Source organism: Melospiza melodia, chromosome 15 (genome assembly GCF_035770615.1).
Source record: "Melospiza melodia melodia isolate bMelMel2 chromosome 15, bMelMel2.pri, whole genome shotgun sequence".
Lineage (NCBI taxonomy): Eukaryota > Metazoa > Chordata > Aves > Passeriformes > Passerellidae > Melospiza > Melospiza melodia.
Window position 1 is genome coordinate 15,367,671 of NC_086208.1, and position 24,277 is coordinate 15,391,947.

General features: G+C 39.8%; 1 protein-coding gene across 2 annotated transcripts in view; it reads left to right on the forward strand.

Moving 5' to 3' along the window:
• Positions 1–24,277, forward strand: part of MCTP2 (multiple C2 and transmembrane domain containing 2) — a 118,504-nt gene that overhangs the window by 68,692 nt on the left and 25,535 nt on the right. For both annotated transcript variants that reach the window (XM_063169902.1, XM_063169901.1), the window contains exons 16-18: positions 2,134–2,235; positions 3,156–3,230; positions 4,007–4,126. In XM_063169902.1, the coding sequence (XP_063025972.1) occupies positions 2,134–2,235; positions 3,156–3,230; positions 4,007–4,126 (297 nt within the window). The remainder of the gene's footprint in view (positions 1–2,133; positions 2,236–3,155; positions 3,231–4,006; positions 4,127–24,277) is intronic.

Here is a 24,277-nt window from a genome sequence, read left to right on the forward strand (position 1 = left end):
CTTAAAATGAAGAGTCTTTTTCCCAAAGCATTTTTTTAAGTGTAGAACACCACTATCAGGCTCAAACACTCAGAAACATTTCTTTTCCTTTTTTCTATCAATTTAGCTCTGTGTCACATTTCTTTTCCTTGTGGGTTATGCTCTTGAAAGATGTAAGAAAGAAATATATCTCAAAGAATATAAAGAGGCTTTCCCACTAGCTGTTGCTTCTGGTGGAACTGGCTGAAATGTGATGAGAAATATATGTACCTGAAATACAAGGAAATTCAGCTCCAAAATGGATAACCATGGGGAATCCAGAATTAGGGTATTGTGATATATACTGGACATCTGCATTTCTGCAGACTCACTGGGAATAAAGTACATTTTGTCCTTTCACAGCAGAATCCATGAATCAAAGCACAGGCTAAACCTGTTGCTGCTTGCACCAAGGACCTCAAACCCGATCAGTAAAACCATTTATCCTTTAATTTGTAAAATTTAACAAACCACTATTTTCCAAACAAAATTTTGTTTTCATTCAGTAAATTCAATTTTGTTTTGCCTTTTTTTTTGAAGGGGGGAAAAGCAGACTGGTGAGAGAGCAGAAACCTTTACGATGGGTTGACAATGCTGCATGTGGCAGTTGGCCCAAGGACCTTCTGATGCCAGTCCATTTGGCCCTAGAAAAGGGTTTAATCACTTTGGCAGCTCTTCTGCTTTGAGCCTGCAGGACTGCAAAATGTTTTTTTACCTGCCCTGTTCCTGCAGCATCCTTTGCTGCCAGCTCCAGCACTCTGTGTGCTCTCTTGTGTTGAAAGCAGAGGTGCTTTGTGATCAGTTTAGTGTTATTGTTTTTATTTATTAGTATTAAATGAATTCCACAGAGGTCTCTGTAACTGTAGAGCTTTGGGTGAGAAAATAGGAAATAGCTGGAGTTCCTGGCTGTACACCACTGAGGATGCAAAGTTGGTCCTTGTGAGATCCCTTAGAAACCCTTGGGCAAAAATCCCATGTACCATTTGACAAGCTGTTTTGGTATAGAAAGGGTGGAGCAGCATTGGGAAGGAAAGTGACCTTTCCCTTGTCTTGTGAAATCACTTTGTTCCTATTACACCTTTTTTTTTTTTTCCTTACTCATTTCCACCACAGTTTATAGGAGTGTCTCTTCTAAATGCCAGAGCAGCAATAGCCATTTTAAATATGGTTGCAATTTCATGCCCCCAAATTTCCTCCGTTATCTTTAATCTTTGATCATTACAGTCCCTCAATATAGCTTTTTGGTAAGCTGCAGTTTTTTATGTTACTGCTGTTTAGAATTAACTGGTCTGCTTCCTAAAAAGCCAAATGTTTAATCAATACATATCCCACTGTGTGTAATAAATACATTTCTGCCATCATTTTTGAAGAGAGAATGCTTTTGCTTTGAGCCAAATAGTTTACAAAATGGCAAGGAAGGTATTTTGTTTTTGGGCTGGTTGTTTTTTTTTGTTTAATAGATACTTAATGAGATCGGGCCAACGGGTTGATCAGAGCAGAGAAGTGGTATTGAATTTTGGGGTGGGGTGGGGGGAGAAGTCTTTTACATGAATTAGTTAATTTTGAACATTTGTTACATTAGCATTTGCTCCACTTCAGCCTGTTCATTTCTTTGGATTGCATTTGTTTGCTGGGTAATAATTTGATAACGTTGCAATAAACTGAGCATTAAGAAGTGGTTTCGTGTACTGGAGTGTGCAATAGGTAGGTAAAGTTGTTGTTTGTGGCTCTTTTCCTAAACTTTGGAAGAAAAATCCCATTTTAAACTTGTAATAACAGAGGCTGATTACTTCCCATCAACTCACTGGCTTCCAGGGCAGAATTTTCAGACTGGTTATTGCGTGCAATGCTCTGCTATAAAGTACAAGGTCTGAAAATTAAAGTTGGACCGTAAGAGATTTAATCTGCAATTTTATAGGTCTCTAATCCAACAGTTGTTTTGTATTTCAGGCTCTGAGTATATTATCAGGGTTTGGGAGAAGTTTTTATTTTTTAATCTTTTGTGCTTGAGTTATAAATATTTATTTATTTGTTTGCAGTGTCTTTAAATTGCATTGAGGATTACAGCCAGGAAAATATTGATGCTTTTTCTCTCCTCCCCACCTCAAACTATAGATTAGAAACGGTAAACAAAGTTGTTACACACTGAAGAATAAAGACTTGGAACGTGCTTCAAAAGGAGTAATTTACTTGGAGTTGGATGTCCTATTTAATCCTGTAAGTGAAGTATTTTCTTTTTTCTTATCACTAGTGAAGAAAAGTGCAAATCTGCAAGGACGAGGGTGAGGGTGTTGCTTTTAAAACCAGGAGCCAAGCCAGAAGAGTCCTGTCCCCATTGCATCTGGTGGTGGAGGGATGTTTGATGCTGTGAGTGAAGAAGATTTGGGCTCTCAGAGCTGTGGATGGGATAGAGAAGGGGCATTTCTGGAGGGACAAATAACCACAAGAACCTTAGGAAAGAGGTGCTGATTGCTGCAGCCACAACTTCTACTGCACAAGCCAAAACAGGGCTTCAGGTTCATTTTATTATACATTACTTTTAATACCTAGTTCTCCCCTAAAAAGCTGACCCAGGATGTTCTCTTCCCAGGGTGTTGACAGGAAAATTAATGAGGCATGGACACAGTGCTTAGTTTTTAGGTGGCTGAGTCAGTCTCAATCCTTTATGCCCTCCAGTCTTTTACTGAGTTTAACTCCTATTTATTAAGGGCATCGTGGGCTGTGCCACATCTCTCCTCCTGCTCAAGTGAGTCCAGCTTTGCCCAATTTAACCTGTCTGCATTTTCCACAGCATGGAATCATGGAGTGGTTTGGTTTCCAAGGGACCCTAAAGCTTATCTCATTCACCCCACCCTGCCATGGGTAGGGGCACCTTCCCCTACACAGATTAGTCTGAATCCTGTCCACCTGAATGTTTCCAGGGATGAGGCATCCAACATCTCTGGCCAACCTGTGCCAGTGCCTCACCATCCTCATTGTAGCAAATATGTACTAAAAGTAGCTCCTATGTCACACAGAGTCTGGAAAGATTGAGAGATGCTGAAATTCCTCATCTTTCTGAGCAGTGCTGGTGCTATGAAAATTAAATAATCCCTTTAAAACTACATGGTCTTATTTTTATTAATTTTTTTTTCTAGATAAAAGCAAGTATTAGAACATTCAAGCCCCGAGAAAAGCGCTTTACTGAGGAGAACCGCAAATTTTCTAAAAAGGTGAAAATTGGGTCTGGGCTAAGCTTTTGCATCTGTAAGGTTTGAATTGCTGTAGCACAATTGCAAGAACAAAACCTATTTATGCATAAAATGCCAAACACATGTAAATTCAGTGTATTTCTGTATATATTAAAAGGTTTGTTTGTGTTAACATGAAATTGCTTTCTGATCTGGCTTGCATCAGTAGTTCTGCTTTGTGCTTCAGAGTGGGGAAAATGATAGCTGTGGATTTTGCACACTTCGCAGCACTTAAAGCTCAATGAGAGCCTTATTCCCTTCTTTGTGAAGAAAGGCTAAATTCCTTATGTAGAAAATCCATAGGATTTAAGAACAATAGCCATTTTTCTTTTTTAAATTGAGAGGCCTTACAATAAGTCTAAAAATCCCTATTTATTTCTTTGGACTAGTCCAAAACATGTAGAATAGAGCAGCAGACTACATTCTCTCTGTCCCTTTCCCTGAGACATTGATGTATTTTAAGAATTGAATGACGATAAAGGTAGGTTTGTATAACTGTTTTATTTAGTTTTGGCATCAGTTTGTGCCTTTTTTTCCCTTTTTTTTATAAGAGATGAGGAAAATCTGGAAGGTTTGGGTGTAATCAGAAAGCAGACAGGAGCTGGCGAATGTGTTTGAAATAGAGGCTTTATTTGTAATATGTGCCCTGGCATGCGTTTGTAGACTAAATTATCTCTTTTTCTAAAGCAATAGTAGGATATTAGTGTGTTTGATTAAACTCCTCTTCTCCTCCCCTCCTCCCACTCAATATTTATCAGATCTTATCAAGAAATGTTGATCGCGTGAAAAAAATCACCATGGCAATATGGAATACAATACAATTCCTTTGGAGCTGCTTTCTCTGGGAGTCCACGGTGAAGAGCCTGATAGCATTTGTGGTAAGTGGATTTCTTCTTTTATTGCATGGGGCTGAGTGATGTAGGATCTGGAGTGTTCTGTGCCTTCCTCCCCATCAGTGTTCCCGCGTCTTCCTCCCCACTAGCGCATAGCCCTTTCTCGTTGGCTGTTGTTGCTGTTTTGTGGCTGCAGGGCAGCTTGGGCCACACTGGGCCTGGTGGGGATGGGAATGAGACCTTCAGGAGCAGCTTTTCCTGGCTGGGAGCAGAGGTGTTCACCTTCTGCACCGAGCTCTGGGGATGTCCATGTCCGTGGTGGGTGATGCCGCCACGCGCAGGCTGTAACACTCTGGAATTTTGAATTATTTTAATTTGAAACATGGCAGCTGGGGGGTAGGAAAGGCAGGAGGTGGTGGCCAAAAAGATGATGTAGGGAGATGCGTTTGATCTCAGTGGTACAGTGAGCTCTGATGGGTTTTGTGCCTTCCATCTTCCATTGCAGTGAGGCATCACTTCACTGCAGGTTATCAATTCCTGCTCTGCCTGTGTTGGCATTGCCTGTTGCAAATTTATTCTCCTGACTGTAATAATACATTGTTTGAAAGAAAAGAAAAGGAGAAGGCTGGTCAGTGAGTTCTACTGCACTCTGTAAACCAAAAGCCAACTTCTCCACCTGCCTATCCCGCTTTTCATCTCTCTTCTTTTTCCTCTTGGTAGTAAACACCCCATTTGCAGTTTTCTCATAATCCACTCAAGCACAAAAAGATTTTGCCTGCGCTTTATTCTGCGGTGTGACATTTTCTTCATGCTTGAAATGTTTGGCATGCCATTAAAGGTTGCAAAAATCGTTTTGTGGTGGTCCAGCATGCAGAAAGAAAGTTTTTTGAGTTTATTGTTTACTAAGCAATACAACATCCACATCGCTAAGATTTTCTCCTGCATTTACTGTCTGTGAATTGTAACATACTTAAAGGATTTTTTAAGGAAAACACATCAGTGTATTTGCCACAGATGGGTAAAGTAGACCAGTCCTGATTGAAAGAAGCTTCAAAACAAGGGCAGAGGAGCTGTCTTCACTCTGTAGGTCAGAGGGATGGCTCACACAGATGAGCGGGTAGGATGAAGAGGGTCTTTTCTCTAATTTTTTGTCTTCTTGTTTCTTGAAATTGATTCAGAAGATATTATATATATTATATATAGTTAAGGCTGGAGAGCAGAGTGGTTGGTACCACTGAAATAAAAGTGGCTGTGCACAGGGGTTCTGTGATTGTGTCCAAGGGGATCAGGTGGTTGTTCATGCTGGGGCTGGAATGAGAGGGTAAAATCCCAGTGTCCATGTCCTGCCATCACTGTAAGCAGAAATCTAAGCACATATTTAAAAGGATTGCTCTTTTTCACCAAAGTGCTTGTGAAGTTACAGCTGTCAAGTTCAGTTTTCCAAACCTAGGAAAAGTTTGGAAGGGGTGGAGAGGCAGAAAATAAGAAGGTGGGAAAATGGGTGTACAGAAAAAGGAATTTATTTCCCGTCAAAAAGAGTTATAAGCAGGTTACAAGTTACAGGTTGATAGCATCTTTACTGGATACCATAATACTCCTGGTTTCCTGAAAGGAAGTGGGTAATGGGAAAGGAATAAAAATACTCAACTCTAAGAATAATTACCACAGGCTTCTTCTACAACCCAAAATTTAAGTCTATCTGATTTTTCTCACATGGAGATAATTCAGCTCTGGCACTAAAAATGAAATGCTAATTATATCTCTCTCTCTCTCTCTCTCTCACTATTTCCAGCGTGAGTGTTCATAGTATTGAAAATACGCACACAGCACAGTAGGTGCAGCATCCCTCCCTGCCCAGTCTGTGTGGAAAATCCACTCCTCATGTGCTGGTTAAAAGATGAGGTGAGGAGGATGCACAAAGCTTCTCTACCCATTTTTCAGCTGAGTTCATGAAACCCTTTATTGGTAGCTTCGATGCCAGTTAGGCCCTCAAACTAGAAAATGTGGTTTTTAAAAATTATTTTGCCTTACAGATGATGTCCCTCAGGCCCCTGGCAATTACCATTTTGATCTGGTATTTCCCTTGGTTTCCCTCTACAGGTAACCCATGCCCCTTCTTCCAAGGGGGAATGAAGTGAGGGAGGAGGAGGAGGAGGAAGACAAGCAGGCAGTGTAATCATGAGAGCCTTGTTTTCCTCAGCAATCAGACAAAACCCGCTGCCAGACAGATAAAATATTTGTGAGGTTGTCAGAGGACAGCAATAGCCAAGGACATGGAATCTTTCACCTTCCTGTTTCAGTCTTCCCTCCCCATTGGTGCCACAGCTCGTGTGTGTGACAAGGACATCAGCAGCTTTTGGGGGTGTAAGAGAAAAAGAGGGACAGGTGAAGAGGGAGGAAACAGAGGACAGCACAGGCAGGACACGAGTGAATGAGAAAAATGCTCTCACTCTGTTGCCTCATTTATAAGATTCATCATCCCAGGCTAAATTTCTTTATTAGGGTGTAATGGTGAGGGGAGACAGTCCAAGAACATGTGAGTAGATGAATTTTTTTGTGCTATAAAAATGTAATCACATTTTTCATCAGCGTTCTGTGCTTTTAATCTGATGATTTTTCATCTGAGTTAATTGTATAGGCACAGAGGACACTGGGCTGTGCTGAAGCACATGTAAAATCAGATTTTTTTCAAGCTTAGAGGTTTAGGAAAGAGGGTTGAAAGGGAGGTGAGATGAAGAGCACATTTTCACTTTTGGTGATGTTTGCCCTGTGCATAAAGGGTTTGGTGGAAATGGTGTTACACAACTGGAGAAAACATCCTGGGTCAGAGGAAGGGGTCACACATAGAATTTCTGGGTTCTTTGTAGTTTACCTCTCTTCACTGGTCTGGTGTTAAAAATGGCCAGACATGGTTGTGTCTGCCTGGGAATATCAGGAATATTCCCCCATGTGAAAAATGTAGAGTTGACAGTGCTCATATACCAAGAGATACCCATTAATTACTTAGTGTATTCTTCTCCATCAGTTCAGGGTTTGGGGGGATTTTGTAGATTTTAAGACCAAAAAGACCTTCAAACATCCCTTTCTGTTTAATCCTGATATAGTTATCTCTGTATTCAACACAATACATTTTGATTGAAACATATGTCACAAAAAGGTCTTTATTTTGAAGTGAAGGACACATAGTGCAGTACATCCCTGTATGGTCCTTCCCATGTGCCTGGCAGACTCCATATGCCTACCTTGGACATTTTTCTACCAGTTTGCACTCTCAGTGTTGTAATTTTAGCCTGGTCCTCTTCACTCCTTCCTCACCACACTTTTCTCCATTGAGACATCACTTCCACACAGCATTACTAGTGTCCAAAATCTGGATTTGTGTCCTGTGGTGTGCTTGGGGGAATGTCTGCTCACAACTCAGCTTTTATGTCTGATTATAACCTGTTTGTTTTCCCCACTCATGCATACAAAAACTTGTCTTCTTACCTTCCTGTTGTGCATTTAAACCAAATTTTTGAACCTTCCTTCTGTATGCAAACACTCCCTGCCTGCTCTGCTCCCCCTTTGCTGGTTGTGGAAGTGAAGTCTGTAATAACCAAATCATTCTTACTGTATTATATGTATCTTTAAAATATTTAAAAGTTAATTTTAGTCACAATGGTTTTCATGAGGAATTATGCATCATTGCACATTGTGCTTGTGATTTCATACAACATAATTACACCTTCTATTGACACTTTTCTCTGCATTAATGGTAATTATGCCATTTAATGAAATTACAGTAATTGCATTAAAAAAATATAAGCTGGTGCGAATTAAAAGGATATATTGACTGGAATTTTTACTATCATATATATATATATTTTTAAAGTTTGCATGATAGTTGCAAGAGACGTTGACAGGATCAGGCAAACGATGGGAAAGCAGCCACCAGAGCACCTCTGGTGTGGCTGGCAGTGCTGCTCTGGATTCCTTCAGGGTCCCTGCACACTCAGCCATGCCAGAATCCTTCATTTGCACTGGCAGCATTTCCCACTCCATCAAGTTCAGGATTCCTGCTGATCCAGGCTGCTGCCAGGGTGGGGCCAGGTGGGAGTGATGCTTCCAGCTCAGCAGGGGCCAGCCGGACAAGGGAGGCAGCAGGCACAGGCAGTGTTTGTTTATTTTGCAGTGACACTGCGCTGTGTCTACTAATTATTTTACGATGGTTTGGTACTGGGAGGAGCGTGTGGTGATGCAGCATAATGTGTTGGAAATGTGGGGCTTCTGGTCAAGCTCCATGCAGCTATTTAATGGTGAGCAGCTGGGAAAAGGACGGGCATGGGGGTCATTTTGGAGCACTTTGGGCTTCCCAGAAAGCTGGCTCATGCAAGAGTAAGGGAGCACAACCCAAATGTGAACTTTTGTGCTCCTTGCTGCAGAGGTGGGATTTTGTCACTGCTCTCCATTGAGATCTCCAAAGCTCTTTAAACCTAGAGGGAGCTTGGGGATGCCTGGTTTTGGGCATTGTCCCTTTGGGCTGGGGGTGCTTGGAAGGTTTAGGAGCCCCAGGGCTGGCTGGGTGAGGCTGCAGGGGTGTGCATTGCTCTGCCAGATTGCTTCAGATCTGGGGCAGTGACAGAGAGGACAGAGCCTGTGAACTTGTGGGCATCCCTGCTGAGTGTGTGATGGAGCACTCTGCCACTTCAGCTCCTGATACAGCAGCTGGATCTGAGCCTAGCTAAACTCATCTCAGAGAGAAGATACCAATCATCTTATTAGACACGAGCAATTTTTGATCCCTGTTGAGCTGGGCCATATTTATAGTGATGAACTGCAGGCAAAAGGCCATTGGCTTGTTGACAGTGTCCTCTGAAATTGCTAATTGCTTATCAGTAAGAGGGAAATGTTCTTCATCCCCTCAGGAAAGATATTTGTTAACTCAAAATCTGAGCCTTCTGGAGTTTACTTGGGGTAAATCTCTCATTCTGTATGTGGACAAGTGTCTCCTGCATGTTATGGTTTGGCTTTCCCAAGCAAAGCACAAAATGTTCCAGCCCTGTTTGTGCTGAGCATAATTCAACCCTGGAGATGACAACAATATACGGGTAAAACATCCAATTTAACTCCTGCATTGTTTTGCAACACAGTGATTTATTTTATTGTATTTTTTCCTTGATGGGAGGGGAGTTATAGATCAATAAGAGGAAATTCTTGGGATGAAAGTTTCACAGGGAACATGAGAAATCTGTGGAGAAGGGAGACCAGTAGCAGCTATGGAATAATACAGAGACTTGAGTCACCAAACCTCTCTTGCACCTCTGGCCAACCAAGCAGAGGAGGGAGGTTTAATTTAACTGAGTATTTACCAGTAGGTGGTAATAACTCATTCTTTTATAGGGTGGGGAAGCAAAATGTGCTCTCACATGAGCTCCCCTAAAATATTTCTTATTTTCCCTGTGGATTGTCTGCTAATTTTGAACAAGCAGTTCCCTGATACAAAACACAAACCACCCTGCCTTAACTACATGTGTAACTGATGGGAAGGGTATAGCCATTTTGAGTTTTTTTCTCCCCCCCCCTTTTTTTTTCATCCTCACAGCTGAAGATGAAATATAAATCATTGTTCCCAAACTATTCGGGAACAGCATTAAAGTAATGGTAGATTAAAATGTCTCCACATTAAAAAGCTAAATAAAATGAATAGATGTAATCCTAAAGAGAGAAGAATGAGTATTCTTCAAACACTGAATAGGGAACTTGGAAGAAGAAAAAACTTAAAAAAGAAGGAAAAAAGTATTAATGCAAAAGAGATGGTCTTTACATCCGTTTTACTGTAGAGCTTTTGCTGAGGGCTGTTCTCAGCCCATTTGCAGCTTGTGTTTTGCTGCAGTTTTAAAGAAGCAGTCGGCAAAGGATGGAAGGCAGTTTCTATTTAAATAGGGGAGCTGTAAAATATCCTTGCTACAGAAATTCGTTCATGTTCAGGCTAGAGCCGGTGCTGGAGGAGGAATTTCACCTAGTAAGTAATTCTTCAGAGCCCCCAACATTTCTTCCCCTTTTCCCCTGTGCAAATCCCGGGCAAAGGCACATCTTTAATACCGTTGTCTCGAACTCTGGCGTGGAAAGGGTGGAGTAGAGAGGTGTGTTTTTATTTCAGGCTGTTATATCCCAATAGAATATTTTTCCTAGCGAAGGAGGAAACGTTTGCATCCTGCTTGCCCCTGGCTGCTCGTGGCAGTGCCTGTGCAAAGGCAGCAGGGCTGGAGCAAAGCTGTCAGGAGTACAGTGGTACCTGACGCAAGTGGCTGCTCGGATGGGAAACAGACTCCTCCAGACAATTAAACGGGATGGTTTCACCCTTTCCCCCTGCAGTTTTTACATTTCCACTATTGTTCTACCGTGGTTGAAGGGGGAAATACGATTTAAGCTCGAGATCCCAGACTTTGCTCTGCTGCAGCAGTTAAAATTCCTGGAATAGCAACAGTGATATTGACGATGCTGAGAGACACACAGCAAAGTAAACACATGTTATTTCCAGCTCTTTCAAAAATGCAAGAACAAACAAGGACAAAGTTAATAGGGAAATAACCACTTTGAGCCTTGACAACACAATAAACAAGATTTAAAAAGCAGAGTTTGAAGCTTTAGAGTCAGGGTGAGATGGAGCTGAGCGCAGACCAGTACAAATATCCCTTTTAACTTTGAAAAAGATGGATGGCCTTATGTTTCCAGCTCAGAAGTTTTGGGAATTTGCTTCTTACCAGTGAAATGTTCCTAAATAAAAATAAAAGCAAAACTATGTTTTGCATCTGAGGAGTCACTTCTTCTGTGTGTTCTTAACAAGGCATTTACCCTGTATAGGAATTCCCTTAATTTTGGGGTTGGGGATCTTCCTCTTAAATTATGCTGTGCTGATATTTTTGAGGCTTTCTGTGCCATGTACTCAAAACTTGAATGCATCACATCGAAATGATTCCCTCAGCCCTGGTAATGAGAGAGACCAAAATCACTGCCTCTCCCTCTTTAATTGCATTTTGTTGGGTTTAATTGATGATAAAGCCTTTTAATACCTTGGCTGTGTGTGTTCAACTCTGTGGTCCAAGTATTTGGGTAAAAGAACAGTCCTGATGTATGATAAGCCTCTCTGCAGCTGGTCAGCAGAAATGTGTATGCAGGCATCCAGTCAAGAATTAAGGCAGGGAGAAAGAAATTCAGCTTTGTTATAGTGTGTGGATTTATCCCTGGAAGGTGTTGGTGCTGAGATACCTGAATAGATACGTGTGTCTGTCAGTCTCCCAAACCAGATTGGAAATGTAGTTTTCATCTCTTTGGCCATTTAATGACAGCCCACAAAGCCAAGGTCAAATGTGGGAACATTTTATCTAATTAAAAAAAGGCAAATTTAAAAACCCTCTTTCTAGCAAAAACCTGAACTAAAGGCATCCACAAATCCTTCCTCCCTTTGTGCTCAAGTTGCAGCCTGTTGGAGAACTCTGCTCAGTGCTTGCATTTCCAGCTAATTTGATATCGCCTTTTTTTTTTTCTTTTTTCTTTTTTTTTTTTTTTTTTTTGTGGTTGAAGCTTTGTCATTTGTTTCGAAGCTGTCATTTTTATTAGTCTCCCTGGCTGATCTTTTTGGGCTCTCGTCAGGTGGTGTGTGTTCTCCATTGTCTGCCTGGTCTTGGCAAGCTGTAGGTCCTTTTATTGCCATATGACGTGGGCGTGCTTGCAGCAGTAGCCTGTAATTATACCCACCACAGGTGACAGTTACAAGAGAGCTTTGGTAATAATTTTAGCTGCCTGATCTGATGTTTATGAAGAGCAAACCCTCTTTGTGGTCTGGCTGGAGTTTGCTATATTGTGTTGTACTTTCACCGTTTGATTTATGAAACCCTTTTAAATTTTTTTTTATTATTTTTCCTTCATATATAACGCCTTGTGTCTTTTAAAGTCCTGAAGTTTTGCAAAAGATTGTTGTTGATCTTATGCTATTTTGTACTTTTCATATTTATTTTTGCATGCCTTGTATTTATTTTGCTTTGCTCAGCACAGCAAAATAATACTCTTGCCTGTTGCTGGGTTTATTTGTATATTTAACACTGCTGAACTCCTGTGTCTAACACTCCTGCCTCACTAGCAGATATTCTGTGTTCTCCCAACTGTGAGAATAATCACACATTAGCATTTAATTATTTATTTTTTTTAACCTTTGACTATTATTTAATTGTTTTAGAAAAAGTGAAACTCTCTCTCCAGCAAGGCAGCACTGGTTCCTTTAGTCCCAACAAAATTGCAAAATTTGGATTGTGTCAAAGATGAATTTAGCTCATGATTTTTATGGTTATCTTACAAACCTCCATTCTGACTTCAGGAATTTGCCAGAAAAAAATTTGACAAGGCTGACATGCCCACTGCTTTTCTCTTGGGCTGTATTTATTTTTGCAGTCTTAAATGAAACTCTCTTTAGCGAAACTAAAATTCTCTCTTTAGAGAGACTTCAGATGCCCATTAAAACTCATGGGCATCTTCTGAATTTTTGATTCTTATCACAGGGTTCTGACTTGTAATTCTTCTGAATTGAGTGGCAGGTTGAAAACCAAGAAAAATTTATCTGCAATAATTTGCTACCTTATCTGATCCTAAAGAGATGATTTTCCATGTCAGGATTCTGTAATTTTCATTTTCCCAATTTGCCTGGTGCTTTTTCTGAAAGTTCACTTTATTCATAGACTAGAAATTGCATAAACAAAGATGAAATTAGTATTCTGAGTTGAATGAATGTTGCATCTGCGTGAGACTCATTAAACAGGAGTGTGAGACAGAAGCTACTTACCCACCACTATTGGAAATACCAGAATTTGAGAAGCTTATTTGTAAAATTCCCAAAGTTGGCATGGATTTAGACTCTGCAAGCTGTATGGGAAAAACATAAGGCTCAGCCCAAACAAACAAACAAAAAAGGCAGGAAACCCATGGCATGTAGGACGAAAAAGGTATATATAAGGAAGTGAAAATTCCATTAAAATTAAAAATTCTTATACTTAGTGTGCTCTTTTCTTCCCCCCAGAGCCACAGGTGTATTGATTTTCTTTCAGTCAGCATCTGCTTGGGTTTGTTTCATTATTCACATTACTTTGACCTGACACCTCTTAGAAAGTACTTTAAAGCAGTCAGTTTTACAGGAAAATTGTAGACATTGACTATTATTGCCCATGTCATTGGTGGAACACCTCTTTCAGTGTTTTTTTTTTTTTTTTTTTTTTTTTTTTTCTTTTAGTTTTAAAAATGTAGATTTTTTTTTTTATTAAACGCAAATGTAAGCTTGGAGCAACACTGCTTTCCCCTGAAGCATAGAGGAAGTTTTTAATTCTTCCAAAATGAAGGAATAAGTAGAGACACATCTGTAGGTGGATTAAATCACTGTAACTCCATTAGCTTCAGCAAACCTGTGTTATTTAACTGCAGTTTAAAAAATCTACATCCTCGTTTTGGGCAAAGATCCTGTGTGAATAGAACGATCATGTTTTCTGAGAGGAGGAAAAGCCTGTAGATGGCGATGGACCCTCAGGAATGAGCCAGCTCTGGCATTCAGGCTTTTGTCAGATTTTTCTGGCAGGTTTTCTTTCTCTTGCTTGAACTATTTTATTTTTAATTTAATTCACCCTTTCTCTCAGTGCTAATGTAACACTAGTTGCAGAAATCGTGACAACTGGAAGAAATTTCCTATTTGAAGGTAATGCAACATTTGGTTTTATGATGGAGACAGATACACCTTGAGGGATTTCTCTTAAGGCGTTTGCTTGTCGGGCTTTTTTTTTCTTTTTTTTCTTTTAAATAAGAAAGAGTTGGATCCTTTACAAGTTCTGAAATAAAAAGAGATTAGTAGAGAAGCTGCAGAGCAAATACACTTTTTTAAAAAGCTTGTTCTCATTTAGCTTTACTTTTCTTTATTAGCAACTAAGATGTGCTTTAACTTAGAGGTAATTCTTAAGTAACCAGAAAGTTCTTGGGTTGTTTGAGGATAGCAGTAATAGTAAAAATACCTTAAATGTAAGGGTATGTCCCTTACATTTCTCTTTTTTTTTTAATATTCAGTTGAAAATAAATGTGGAGCAGTGGGATGACTGCAAAATCCCAGAAATCTGATTTTAAAAAAAAATCTTTACTATTAATTATTTATAAATCTGACTGCTTCCACAGTAAAGGTTTGCACTGCTACCAATAACATCAATGGAGTTTTGATCTCTTCCCCCACAACTTCATGAAAATTAAATCTCTTATTCTTAATTGTGGCATTCACGCTGTAGTCAAGCTTAGCTGGTTGCTTTTGGTGTTTTTTCCTTTTTAAAGGTGGTACTGTGATTTTGAGAAGCGTTAATAAGTATGTAGAACATGTAGTGTTTTGTACCAGTCTAATATGCTGATTTATTTTACCTTTAGCATTACCCGTGTAAAGTCAGCATGTTTACTGAGAGATGAGTGCCAAAGGTGAGCAAAAGTCTTCACTAAAACAGCCTTTAACTACTTTGCTAGCTCAGGTTCAGAACTTTCTACTTTTGTTTTTGTTTTCGCTGTCTTCTGTACTTCCCTTCAGCTTTCATCTTTTAATGGAAGAGGAGAGCAGCACATCTCTGTATCAAAGCCAATTGTCAGCTTTCATTAGATGCATTCTATTGTTTGTTCAGATTAGAAATAACTGCATTACACTTTGACTTTGAAGGCTTGCTTGTTTTTAAATATACTGGGTATATGTGACCTTTTTGTCATTTGTGATGCACTTGGCTTGGCAAATTTGAGATACCCATTTCAGCAGCAGCCAAACCTTTTTGAAATGCAGGCACTCCACAAAAAGGCACTTTTTGTAGGTCTGCAAAAGTAAAATAAAACCCTGCTGCTAATGAAAAGCATTAATAGCCTCATCTAAATATTTTTTAGCCATAAGGGTACCTCAAAAGCATTGCATGGTGGGGAGAGTCCCCAGTGCTTAGGGAGAGTGCAACACCCATTTTTTAGCAGTGGGTAGGAATCCAGTGAGCTGCTTTTATCCTCCCATTATGTATTGGCCATAGGAGATGTGGCTTCTGTCAGAACACGATGGCAAGACAGCCTAATTCCATTAAAAATTTTGCACTAAGCAAATTTTCTTAAAATGTTTAGAATATTAAATGGGAAATGCATAATTGATACAGAGATATTAGCTTTTTTTTTTTTAACTGAACATGCCCATCAGGAATGAGATGATGACTTGTTCCAGCAGTTAAGAAAACTTCCCCAGATACTTCCATGTACACATTTGGGAAAATTATTTGCAATGATATATTTCAATTTCCTTAATAAACTAGACCTGTCTTCCTAATTCCCTTTCCCTTAAGTCCCTCTGCAGGGGTTAAGAAATGAAGTATTTTGAAAATATTATCAGATAACTGTTTCTATGAATAAAAAACTAATCTAAGCTTTTTTTTTTTTTTCCAAAAAATAGATTTATATTCCAAAGCTGGGAAATAAACAGTGGCAGTAGAAAGGAAATATGAGATTAATAAAAATGAAGACATTTTGCAGAGCTACTCTGGATGGTTTTAATCTTGTTTTGTTTCTTTTTCTTTTTTATTTTTTTTCTCCTTCTTCTGGGAAGCGGTAGTACTGCAGCAGCATGCCTTGCAATGAAAGCAATCCCTGCTTTCTTTTTTGAAAGTTGTGTGAATACTGGCAGAGCCAGTGGTCCTTTAGTGCCCAGTGAATCCTGTCTCACACAGGGATACCTACAGTAAGACACAGAGAAGGGGATGAGATCAAATGCTCTGGTTAAAAAGCCTTGGGGAAGCATTATGTGTCTGAGGCCTGATCTATTGTCTGGGAGGTCGGAGAGTGTTAATGCACTCTGCAAAGATTAAACTCCCTCTCTAATTGCTGCAACACTTCCTTAAAGGATTTAAACAGTCGGGCAAGGTGATGCTCCTTGTCAATTTTTGCCTTCTGACAGCTGTTGAAGTTTATCTGTCTTTCCATGCAGACCACTAGATCATGCAAAGCCAGCAGTGGCAAAAGCACAGACCCCAAATTAGGACTGAGAGCAATGAATGCTGCTATTTATGACTATTTCAGCATTTAAATACTCTAAGGCCTGAGACTAGGGTTGCTCTTACATTGCCATGCCACTTACTTTTGCTTATACGAGTTCCTGAAGTGCCAGAAAAAGTTTAAGTGCTGAATTTGATGAAAAGTCACCCTTTTAATTGGGAAGTGCTCACATTATGGTCACCATCCCTTATTGCTGGGCTAGTGTTTCCCCAGCTACTGTGAGGCATTCTGCTATTTACTCCCAAAATTTTCCTCCCCCTCACTAAGTCTGATTAGCATTTGGGTTCTCTTGGTCCATGAAGCCTGAAACAAAAATGCACTCAGAAAGCTGGTAAAGCTCAAGGCAGGAAAGTTTTTCTGCTTCTGAACTAGAATGTCCACACTGACAAGTGCCTGTCAGTGTGGTAAAAAAACAGTGTCACTAATTTTTTAAGTGGATCAGAACCACTTAAAAGAACCAGTTTATTATTTGGCAGTCCAGATATTTTAAATAGTTTTCATTTGCAAAAGATGCTGCTTTTGCTTGGAAAGTACTTTAGGGGAAGGGATGGCCAAAAAAATTTTCCTATTTACCAAAAAGGTAAATATTACTGAGAAAGGAGAAGCACAGCTCCACCCCAGGAGAACTTGGGAGATTTAACATTTCTGCAACAAGGCTGTGGTATCCTCACGTTCACAGTAGGGCAACATTACTGTAACAGGAGTGGAATTTGACCCATCTTTTTCCAAATGCCCGTTCCTGTTTCACAGACAGATGTGAGTGTGTCCTGTTTCACTGCAGCTCACACAATGTGACAGGTCCTGCTGACCAGAGATCCATCCTGTAGTTATTTTTTCTGGTGGATCAGAAGCTTTTCAATTTGATAGTGTCTGTGTTTTTGCTAGTCTTGCAGCATCTAAATGTGTTGGTGTATCAAATCCATTTCACACATAAATGTATAAATATGACCTGTATAAATATACATATATTCAATGCCTCTTTTCTAGACTCTGAGCAGATGAGTAATACAGCTGTTCAAAGGAGAAAAAGATTTTTTTCTTTCTTTCTTTCTTTTTTTTTTTTTAAAGCCCTCTTGGCTCTGAATCGGAAATTGAGGAGCAGAATTCATCAAGTGTATTCTGATCGTTCTCAGATGGGTAGTTCCTCCTTCCCTTCCTGCATAGCATGTTCCTTTGCACTGTTGCTATATTACATGAAATGTTTCATCTGTATATAAAAATTAAAAATTCAAACAAAAATCTGGCCCACATGAAGAACAGGCCCTTTGGGCATATGGTTCATTATGCATATTCGTTTAATTACTAAAACACTTGGGATGTCTCTACTGCCCTTGCTTTCAACTTGTAAAGTTGGATCTGTTCTGCAGCACAGAATATGTTGAACAGGCATGTGTCATAAAGGACTTCAGTTTTCTCCTACTTCAAACTCTATATAATGTTCTTGGCTGAATCGTTAGAATTTACTGATTATTAGTTCAATCCACTGCATCAAAACAGCATTTCGGGATCTCTTTTCTCTTAACACCTTCTCTAACCCCAAAAAAGCAAGTTTTACAGTGGTTCAGAGTTGTGTTTAGTGTTGAAGTAATGTGAGACTCAGGATTTAGATTTCAGGCACATTCCCTCAAAGCACCTAAAGCTGCATGTTGAAGCTGTATAACTTTTATTAGCTAGGAAGGGATTGCTGTGATAGTGTGACTTTAATTGATTTTCAGGGCAAACAGGTGGTGATGGTTTAGGCAGCCCCAGTCTCCTGCCATTCCTAATTTGGAGTTGCACATGTAATAGCTTTATTAAAATAAACAATCTCCTGGCTTTAGCTTTACCTGAACAGCTGCCTGAAATTGCGGGAGTCTTGCAATTTTTTGAATTTTATTTTTTTTAAAGATTATTCTGTGTTTTGGAAAGCAAGATGCTACAGGTCTGCTGGTGGAAAATCTCTGTTACATAGTCATGCTGTCAATATACAGGGGGTGTTTTTGTGTGTCACTGCTGTTAGCTTACAATGGTAACATATCCAGGGTATAATTACAGTGAGCCTCAGTCAGCTCCATGCATTTGTTCTGTAACGCAGCAATTTTGTCACACTGCAGATTATGAACCCGCTGGAATTGTTTAAGTGTTGTGTAATCACGCTGTTCCTGGTGTCCTGGGTGTGTGTCAGGTGTGGGGAGGGCTGGGGTTATGAACTGCATTTCTCCTCTTCACTGTGGGAAATCTATCCCAGGCAGATAAAGAGATTTTCTGGGCTCTGGCATGGGGATGTGTTGGGGAATCCCAGGTACAGCTTAAGGACAGAGGATAAATAATCTGGAATTCTTTGCCTTTAAAGATATAATCTCACTGCTTTATATGTGCTTTAGAGGTGCTTTTAGATTTCTGGGTTTGTGGTCTTGGTTTACTGGTTTGGGATTTTTTAAAAGTATTGTTTTGCTCCTTTGCTCTGTTTCAGTCTGGAAATGTTTTTTTTTTTTTTAGGACTGGAGGTTTTTGAATAGAGAGTACCAGGGAGTTTTGCACCAATGGTGCTACAATCATCTATTCCTCATTTGTCTGGGTTTACTGCCAGGTTCTACAAACCTGGTTTTCGATTTTTTCTTTTTCCCCCTGTGCCATAGCTGTAGATGCCAGGGAAGTAACCTTATGTGTGATTCTCACTGAACACAGTCTAATTTAACATGTTGGCTTTATTAGAGAGCCCTTTTTCCTTTACCCATTCTAATTTACATTATGAACGTGAAGGAGGAGTCATTAAAGTAGTTTAAACATAATCATTTAAGACTCCCATTTGTTACCAATTGGAACCCAGTTGAGAGCCCAAATTTAAGAGCACTTCCACCACCACTCCTTCCACTGTGAACAATTACGTCACCATCTGTCTCTTGTTGCTAATGTTTCTCAAAATGTTTACAAATATATCTCCAAATAAGTGGACATTTATCAGCTCCGCTAATGATTATTTTTTTTTTCATGACCCTTTTAAGGTGTTCACCTTATCCAGAATAAATAAAATTTGCCTACGTCTTTGCCTTCTTTTAAATAGCACAAATATTTTATTTCTGGTGCTCTTTGGAAGAATTATTTACTATAAGATCAGGCTTTTAACTTGCATAATGCCTGTCTTCCCTGAAAATAGATTGTAACTTTGTGTATGAGAATAATTCCAGAGCTGTGATCCTACTGATAATCAAATCAAAACATGAGAATTAAAAATGACCATTTAAGTTATCTATGATATAAAGCAACAGATTGTTTTTTTCCCCCTTGCATGTCACCCCCTCTTTATTTTGGGATCTTCTCCAGTCACCTTAGTCTGTGACAGTAACCCCTTTAGAAATAACATGCAGATTTATTCCCCTGGCTTATCCCCAGAGGATTACCCCAAAACATAGAAAACTGTTGTAATATTTTTTTTCTTTCCTTTTTTTTTTTTTTTCCCTGATTTTAAGCTTTACTGCTTGAGGGTCTTAACTGTATTTTACTTGGCACAGGAAATGTAAAATACGTTAGATAAAAGCATGAGGGAAAAATTAGACCAGTCAGCATGTTGGCAAACAGCTATTTCTTCAGTGTCTGCCGCCTAAAAGGATTTGAAATCTTTTACTCTAAAACTGTTGTACATACATAAATATAGAACCCAAAACTCCTGTTGGAGCTGATTTTGGTTTAACCTCTTATAGGGATTAGGGATAAAGTAGGAACCACAAGAAAATTGGACAGGGGCACCCACTAGACTAGTGGGTATTGGATTTGAGGGTTAAATGCATGTATTTTAGAGGACAGAGGTGACACCCCCAGGCCTGCACCCCTTCATGTTGGAAATTATCATCCACACTGACCAATGTGCCAGGTATTTGTCAAATAGCTGGAATGCAATATAGAAATCTTAGATTACACACAGACTTTACAAGTGATAAGTTCAGTGAAATAAATTTAGACTGAGTGCCTCTTCCCTGACCTCCTCATTACAGAAATATATCCATGGATCTTGGTTCCACTTTTCTAGGCTGGGTAACCTCATTTAATGTAACAAAAATAATCAGAATAAAAGAAAACCGTCCCTTTTTAATTAGCTTAGTTTTTGTTTTGTTGTTATCTCTTTCTGATTCCAGGCATTGTTACGAGTAGGGGATAAATTCATTGAACGTGGTAATGACAACAGTAATTCAGGCTCAGAGTGGGGACATTTTGTAAGTGTTTGCAGTCTTGAGTGTAGCATCCCAACCTTCCCTGATGGAGTTTCCGACGGCAGTGTCCCAAGAGGATGGTGGAGAACAGATTGCAATATTGTCAGCTCTTCTGATTTCTCTGCGACTTTTGCAGAACATGCTTCTTCTTAAAGCACCATTTCTTAAGAGTCCTGTGATTGCACATGAATCACAGCTTTCATTTAAAACACAAATGAGTCTCTACTTCCTACCAGCAGCAGAGAAAATGAGATCCCCCTGAAGAGTCTAAATCAGGCAATGACAAAAAAGGCCCTAACACATATTGACTTAAACAGTATGAGTTTTTTCACATGTTTTTTGGGACTATTTTTATTGGCTTTGAATCTTTTTTTTGTTGCGAGTGGGGAACGTTGTTTTTTTTTTTTTCTTTTGCTTCTGAATATTTTGTAAAATTGTGACCATGCTGACCAGAGTTCCCATCCATCTCCACAGGCTTTATTCTTTTACTCCTTTTTCTTGTTTAATCTTCACATGTGATGTAAATTGTCAAGCACTAGTTGGGTACTCCCCAGCAATTTGGGCCCCCTTTTTCCTCCTTGAGCTAATCCTGGGTCATTCACTCAGCAAGATGCAGTTGGGAAGAGTTGGGATGTGGATATGGCAGCAGGACATGGCTTTGTGTCATTTAGCCTATGCAGAAAACTGGGTTGGGCAACCATGGCTTGTTGTTTGTTATCCAAGGCATTACCTGAGGAAAAGAAACCATTAGCTTCATGCATATGGTAAAACAAATTGTGCAAACATGTCCTTTATTTCTACCTCTTGGTTCTGTGCAGTCACACGTTAGGCAGACTGAGGTTTTTTGGGGCACAGTTTGATTCTTTGGTGTGGCTTTTGGGATGTTGAAGTGGATTTTTTGTGCCTTTGTTTTTGAATTCCGGTTGTGCTCACACTTACTTCAAAGAGCTTCTTGCCTTCTGGTACACCCTCAAAAAAATTAGTAAGTTGTACGCTGGTGTGTGGAGCAATGCAGACATGATTTGTAATGTGGCATAAATATTTAAAGGCCTCCATTCCTTCAGGTCATTTTTGATTTTGGTCATTGCCGTTCAATACAGCGCACGTTCCGCGCCGCCGTCGAGATGCTCCCCGTTCTTCTGCCGGGGACACAAAAAACAAATTGAATCTAAAGTAAATAGGTTTCTTCTGCCGGTGCTGGTTTATTTAAGTGTAATTTCTCTTCCTGCCACGTTCTCCAGCACAGCATTGCAATGAGGGAGTGACTCTGCTCAGAACTGACCCTCCTTGAGCTCCAGTTTCGCAGCTGTGAAGTGCAGTAAGAGCACACTGTGAGGTGAGGGAGCATCAGGTGAATGTGGGAAGGAGGGTATCAGTCACAAGGACTCTGGAATGCCTCTTTGGAAGAGGATCTTCAGTGGGAAGTACATGCTATGTGGTTTCCTCAACCTTTTTTTTTGCTGTGCCTTGAGATGGGGCTGTATTAAGATAATTTCCATTCTTTTTCATAACTTCTTTTTTTTTAAATACTCTCACTATTCCATGCAAAGCCAGCCCAGGAGCACAACCCTCACTGCTGCACTCCAATCAGGCTGGGCTCTCACCAGGCACCCTGATTTTTGTCAGTGGAGGCTCAGCACTGCTGTGTTCCTGCATCCATATCGCCCATATCTGGAAGAGATGTCTCCATATGCACAGCTATATATGCACATATGCACAAATGTACTGCTGTCTGTGAGTGTGTTCATTCTCTCCTCTGCTCTTGTGCTCTCCCTGTCTAAGGGCAGGAATAAGTATCTGTCAGAAATAATTTGTTGTCGACAGGCTTATTGCCTCCAAGGGATTCGAGTGCCCTTTTGGGGAGCCAGTATCTTATGTTATTGGCTTATATCCTGTATTTTGTTTGGAGCAGAAAGCTTAGAAACCCCCCAAAAATCGAGAATTCATCTCTGAATATTTATTCTCAAAAATTTCTTCTTTTTTATGGGCTTCATTTCTGCATTCATGGCAACTTGAAAGTCTGTAGCCCAGAAATAAGTTAAAAACACAAAATTCCTCTCCCCTGTAAATAAGGGGGAGCACGTCTTTCTGTTTCAAATCAAATTCACTGGTCTGGTTTAGTGTAGCTCAGTTCAAAACCAAACTTGGACGTTCACAGCAATATCAGCCCAAGTTTTTCTCGTGCCTTCACAAGTTACACAGAACGTGTTTATAAATCGCGAGGAAACTTTTGATGAAGCTGTTAGAAGTTTAGAGTTCAGTTAAATTGTGGGTTTTGAAACTTGGAGTTTCAAACAATATTTTTCACAGCTCTGCTGATGAGGCATTTCATTAGCATTGGAGCCTGCACTGACCAAGAAAATAACTTTATACCATAGGTTCCTCGCATGCATTTAATCTCCTTTCACTTTTATTTCTTCCATCTGATGGAATGTATCACTCTCCTCCCATCACTCGTTTCCAAGAGTTATTCTGTCACAAAATACAGCATCCCTCACTGCACCAAAAAGGCTTACCAGGTCAAAAAGAGCCTGTTAATCTTACAGTTAGAAAAATTGTAATTATTGTGTGGAAAAATCACGCAGAAAATCCTATCTTGTGCTAGGTTTCTAAGCCTCTTAAAACTGTTCTATCCCATGACTGTGGGTTTGCTGGTGACAAATGTTTTATGGGCATATTTTAGTAGACACCCGTCTAAAATCTGGTCTTAATAGTCAGATGCTAAATTGGAACCAGAGCGGCAGAAAAACCAGATTTGAAACGTGTTTCTAAGGGTTTGTTTTTACTTTCAGTTGAGACTGCCTTCTCTCATCTTTTGTGCTGCTGTCAAAAGGGCCACTCTCATGGTTGTTCAAACTCCATGCTTCTTGACAGGAACAGTTGGACCCCTCTTCAATGATTTTCAGATGAAACGGCTCCCAAACCTCCAGAGCTTTAACTTGTAGTTATTAGGCCCTTTGAAATAGCAACACATTAATCAGCTGAAATCAAGTGGTCCTTTCTCCAAGGCTGTGATATTGCTGTTGTCTTTTAGGTAGAGCTTTAGTCTAAATATTAGTTTCAAGAGCTCTTTTTTTCCTTTCTTTTCCTCAAGATAGGTCTATCCCGTTCCTGTTTCTATTTTGATCATTGTTTTAGAATGCTGTGAATTAAAGTGCTCACTTCTATAATGGGCTTTTATACTCTCAAACTGCATTAAAGGGAGTAGTGTGGAAAACTCTATTCTACTACTTTAACTCTTAGTTTAGAAATTGGCTGCTGTGCTTTTAACTTCCCCCACGAGCAGTGTGAAGCCCGGCAGAAAAAGTAGCAATTAATGTAATGGATTGTGTCTGACAGAACTTGGTCTAGCAACAAGAAACATTGAAGAAAGGAATGGTTTGTTGAAACTGGATCATTTGAAGCAGGGCCATGGTTTGTGTCCCTGACTTCTGTGGCCCTGGGAAAGTGATCTGAACCTGTTAATGGGTTCTCTTTCTAGTTTATGCATTAGGAAAAAGCAGACCGGGGATGACAAGAAATCAAGAAGATACTCTTTCTTGCATTAGCTGTTATTTACATCAGCAGCTGAAGCATTCTTGAGTTTTAGCATGAAACTATTGATAAGAAAATAATTAAGGGAGCATAATTCAAGAACTTCTCCCAGGCATAAAGTATCACTGAGGAGAGAGTAAAAACATGCATGATTGAGGGCCTTGTCATTTGGGGAGTGGGTATCTGTGTCACAGGGCTGCTGGTGCTGTGGTCAGTGTCAGGGAGCTCCCTGAAAGTTGATAAAATAGGACATGGGCCTGCTTGGGATCTGCTTTGTAAACTGATGCTGCAGAACGATTCAAAAGGCTGTTAGAACAGCAGAAATATTTCTATTCGCTCTATAAACACACTCTGAACTTTTATTATGTACTGTATGTTCACAGCAATCATTTCCCATACCTCCGAGGCTAAATAA